General features: G+C 36.4%; 1 protein-coding gene across 1 annotated transcript; it reads left to right on the top strand.

Annotated features, from left to right (window-relative positions):
* The first annotated feature begins 331 nt into the window (after positions 1-331).
* LOC104210196 (protein RER1A-like) lies at positions 332-4,425 on the top strand. The gene is made up of 4 exons (XM_009759026.2): positions 332-531; positions 1,183-1,552; positions 3,733-3,913; positions 4,036-4,425. Exons 2-4 carry the CDS (start codon positions 1,203-1,205, stop codon positions 4,087-4,089), a joined length of 585 nt encoding a protein of 194 aa, XP_009757328.1. The 5' UTR covers positions 332-531; positions 1,183-1,202; the 3' UTR covers positions 4,090-4,425.

The following is a 4,425-nucleotide window of genomic DNA, read 5'->3' on the forward strand; positions in this document are numbered from 1 at the left end:
ATGAAACCGTGCTTTAATTAGTTAAATGAAACGTTAGAACAATAAATAATATTAGATTAGTAGATGAATCAGTGCTCGCAATTTATGAAACGGCGGAGTAATAATTATTAGACTTTAATTTTTACAATAGCATAAATAAGGAAAATGCAACAAAAAAAAAGCCAAAAAAAGGAGAAAAAAGATAAATACAAAGCCTAGTATTTGAGACATGCCACATCACCTTTTGCATTCCCACAATTATATAGATATATAGATTGGTTAAATAAATGTAGCATAGGACTATTAGCAAAAAAAATTGTATTATTTACAACAGATAACCAAAAAGAAAAAGAAAAAGAAAAAGAAGAAAGGGAGGGAGAACGAAAGGACGGATATATTGTGAAGCAGAGGTAGAGAGGGGCCGTAGCGTACTATCCAATCGCCAATACAGAGCAAAATAGATCCTTCGCCGCTATCAGTCATCGACGATCGTATTTTCTCCCGTCCAAACCCTCAATACTTAATTCCTTCTCTGCTTTCCCATCGGCGAAGGTAAGGATCAGACCCACAAATATTTTGCTTCATTTTGAACATTGAGTTTCTAATATCTAATCAGCCCATTTTTAGATCTAATCTCTTTGGTGCTTTTATTTTTGGCATTCGGTTTAGCGAAATGTTATAAGAGGTTTCGTATAGCTGACCCGACTAGCTTGTTGAGTGATTGATCAATTTGTCCTTTGTTCCACTTTATGTGGCAAGGATTGGAGCTCAAATAGTTAATTATCCATGTCAATTTACATATTTAGAAACTGCATAATATAATAAGTCAATTTTTTTAAGAAAAACATGGTCATAGACCTCTTGATTCCCCAAATAGTAATGTTGCCACATAAATTGGAACAAAGGGAGGAGTAATCTACATCGAGGGAGTTGCAACTTGCTAGCAATAAGAAAGTGGGAACTTTCATTCTGTTATGATTGCCAGCTATAATGGGCGTTATAGGCAATCAGCTTTGTCATAACTTCTTATAAATTGATCTAATGTGAAGTTCTTATTCACCTTCAAGGTGATAGAATTGAGTTTTCTCACTCTTTTGCTTCTTTGGTGATGATCCCACTGTGCTTGGCAATGTATACCTAACAGTTTTTAGCATGACGTTTTTCCCTTGATGATCTTATTCCATTGTTATGTGGCATTTTTAGGATTGTAGAGTTGAGTTTTTATGGAGGGAGTTGGAGGTGATGGTGCCTCGGCAGCTGCAGCATTTAACCAACGGAGTCATGAACTCTCACAAACTTTCCAGTACTATTTAGATAAAACTGTTCCTCATGCTCCCTATAGGTGGATTGGAACCTTTGTCTTAGCATTTGTTTATGCCCTGCGGGTTTATTATCTTCAAGGATTCTACATTGTTACCTATGGTTTGGGCATCTACATACTCAATTTGCTGATTGGTTTTCTATCACCTCTTGTTGACCCTGAACTGGAACCATCAGATGGACCTTTGTTGCCAACTAAAGGTTCAGACGAATTCAAGCCTTTCATACGTCGCCTTCCAGAGTTCAAGTTCTGGTAATATTTCTGGCTGTTTGGCTGTGATTCTTTTTTCTTTTTCTTCCTATTTGCTGCTAGAAATGGTTGTCATCTCTTATGATTTTCTCTTCCTGCTATATGGGATGTGAACTTTTTGCTATTGGGGTAAGAAATGGTTGTCATCCATATTTTATAAAGGATGATACCTTTATCATCTGCTATACTTTTTTGATGTCTATTCAAAGTTGTTTTAGGTTGCTCTATATGTTGTTTGACGTTGGTGTTCCTTGGTAAAATTTGAGAGTGTTATTTACATTTGAGAAGTTGGAAGCAGGAAGCATACAAGCTTTTCAGAATTTGGAAGATGATATGCCTGTCATTAAACGGTTGTCTTGAGAGCACTAACATCTTCTTCAGTGCTTGAGTCAGTTGCATGACATAGATTTAACTAGTTCTAAAAGGGGGCTGGTATAACCGTATAAGTCGGCATAATCTTGTAACAGTTAGGCTACCTTATGGCGCTGGTCATTTTAGTGTTTTGTCTCCTTATGGGCAACTCCTATATTATTTATATCTCCAAGGACGGGGTGGTAGTATTAGAAAATACAGAAAAAGAGCTGCTTCATGAACTGATGAAAGCAACATAGTAGTACTGCCCACCTTTTCCTTACCAGCATCAGGAGACACAAAAAAAAAGTGCTGCTTCATGTTCAGCAACATTGAAGTATTGTCCGCCTTTTTCCTTCCTTGACATGTGCGACAATATTGTCCAATGTATGATCTTTGATATATGTTGCGTAAGATTAGGGGCACTTTTGGCTAACTCCTCAAAAGAAAGACAAAAAGAAGAAAGATTGGGTGCTCTTTTGTTTCATTTTTGGTGTAAAGACAGCTTTTTAGAAGATGCAGAGAACCTTTGCTTGACATTATAGATGACTTGTAAGATAGAACAAGGATTACTGTTTGGATTTTGAACTGTAAATATGGCTTAAGCACAGCCTTTATGCTGATAATATTTCTGTGACCATTCTCCAAAAAAAAAAAAGAAGAAGATTGGGGGCTCTTTAGACTAGAGTGGAAGCCAAGTTAGTTACAGAATCACTTCCCAAAGTTAACGGATCTGTAGGAATAATGTGATCAATAGATGAACAAGTACGGAGCCGAGGGCAGTATCAAGGTTGTTTTAGAGGGTGTTGGGGTCCTCCAATAACCTTAGAATATTGGTTTCTTTTTCCCCCATGTCCTGGGTTGTAATCTTTTGGAATTACTTCAATTTCTTTCTTTAAGGTGACTTCTAGAAAATGCCTGCTTAGAAGGAATAAGTTGGGGGATCACTACTATAGTTTCATAAATGCTCCGTAATGTTCTGTTTTTGCCTTTTGAAAATCAACCTTTTTCCGTGACGGTATCTTACTGTTACAGACTACATGTGTATTAAAGAAGGAAAAATTTGTTATTAAACTAAAGAAAAATGTCAACCCTTGGAAGAAAAGAATACCAATCATTAGGTTATTTTCATTCTGGGCTACTTAATATTTTTAGCATTCTTGTATTCATGTGCATGCATCTCCTTAGAGAAGAATGTCAATTGTTAGGTTACTTGCATTCTATCAGCCATTCATGTACTTGTGTGCATGCATCTCTTTTGATTAATTTTGCATAATCTGGAGTTACTACTTACACCATCCAATGGTATGCTATGTTTTCCATTAACCAAAGAATCATAGGAAGGAGAATGACATCTTTTGGTGCTTCATGTTAATGAAAAAACTGGTTTGTTCATCTTTTTAGTTTCTGGGGTGCGGAGTTGTGAATTTGGAAAGCAGGAAGGTCAAACTTAGGATCTCAAGGTTACAACATGGAAGCACTTTATGTCTGTTGATTACTGTTTCATAACAGATTGTAGTCTTTTGTGATATGGTAAACATAGAGGGGTTTGTTTTACTATTTCTTTCAATAGTCAAATATCTTTCTTTTTCTTGTGGGAATGACTTTAAATAAGTCATGGGGACTCATTCAAGGCACTGCTGTAACTTTTCTCGATATTGCTTTTGGGTGCTATTGCCACTTATTGATCGCCTAGTTGCTGTCTGCATTTTTCCTTTACATAGCATATTAAAGCACGATAAAGATTCCAATACATCTGTTTCAGGCTGTTTGATACTTTCTCGAACATTTTAGGTGTCACTGCATGTTTATGATTGTTTTGTTTGTCTCAGGTATGCCATAACAAAGGCTTTCTGTATTGCGTTTATGATGACTTTCTTCTCTCTATTTGATGTTCCCGTGTTCTGGCCTATATTGCTCTGCTATTGGATTGTTCTTTTTGTTCTTACAATGAAGCGGCAAATTATGCACATGATCAAATACAAATACATCCCATTCAACCTTGGAAAGCAGGTGAGATGAGCAGCTAATGAGTTTGTGTTTTCAAGTTGGGTCAAGCTGCCTATGCAGGCACCATTTGATTTTACTAGTCTCATTTGGTAAGTATTGATGCACTTTCTTTGTTATTGCAATAGAAGTACTCCGGGAAAAGGCCATCAGCAAGTGGCAGCAGCCCCAGAGCAGACTGAACTTTTGCTGGTTTTTTTCAAAATTAGATGGAGGAAGAAATAGGCCAAATGGGAAAAAGAATAGATGAAGTTACATAATTTTTTGTTTATGGGATTGTTTCTACATTCTACTCTGACCTGAATACGGAGTTACCAAGATGTAGTTTGTTAGTGATTGTTTAGCTGTTTTTCCTTTTCTATTAGTTTTGATACTCGTACTTACTGAAATAGTCTAATCTGGTACATGTAACAACCAGATTTACAGTTCTGGTAGCCATAGTTGATTGGAAAATGGAGATCTATTGTAGTTACTTGCAGTGAATCTTATTAGCATATGAAATACATTCTTTAGTGCCC

This window comes from Nicotiana sylvestris, chromosome 3, assembly GCF_000393655.2.
Source record: "Nicotiana sylvestris chromosome 3, ASM39365v2, whole genome shotgun sequence".
Taxonomy (NCBI): Eukaryota; Viridiplantae; Streptophyta; class Magnoliopsida; order Solanales; family Solanaceae; genus Nicotiana; species Nicotiana sylvestris.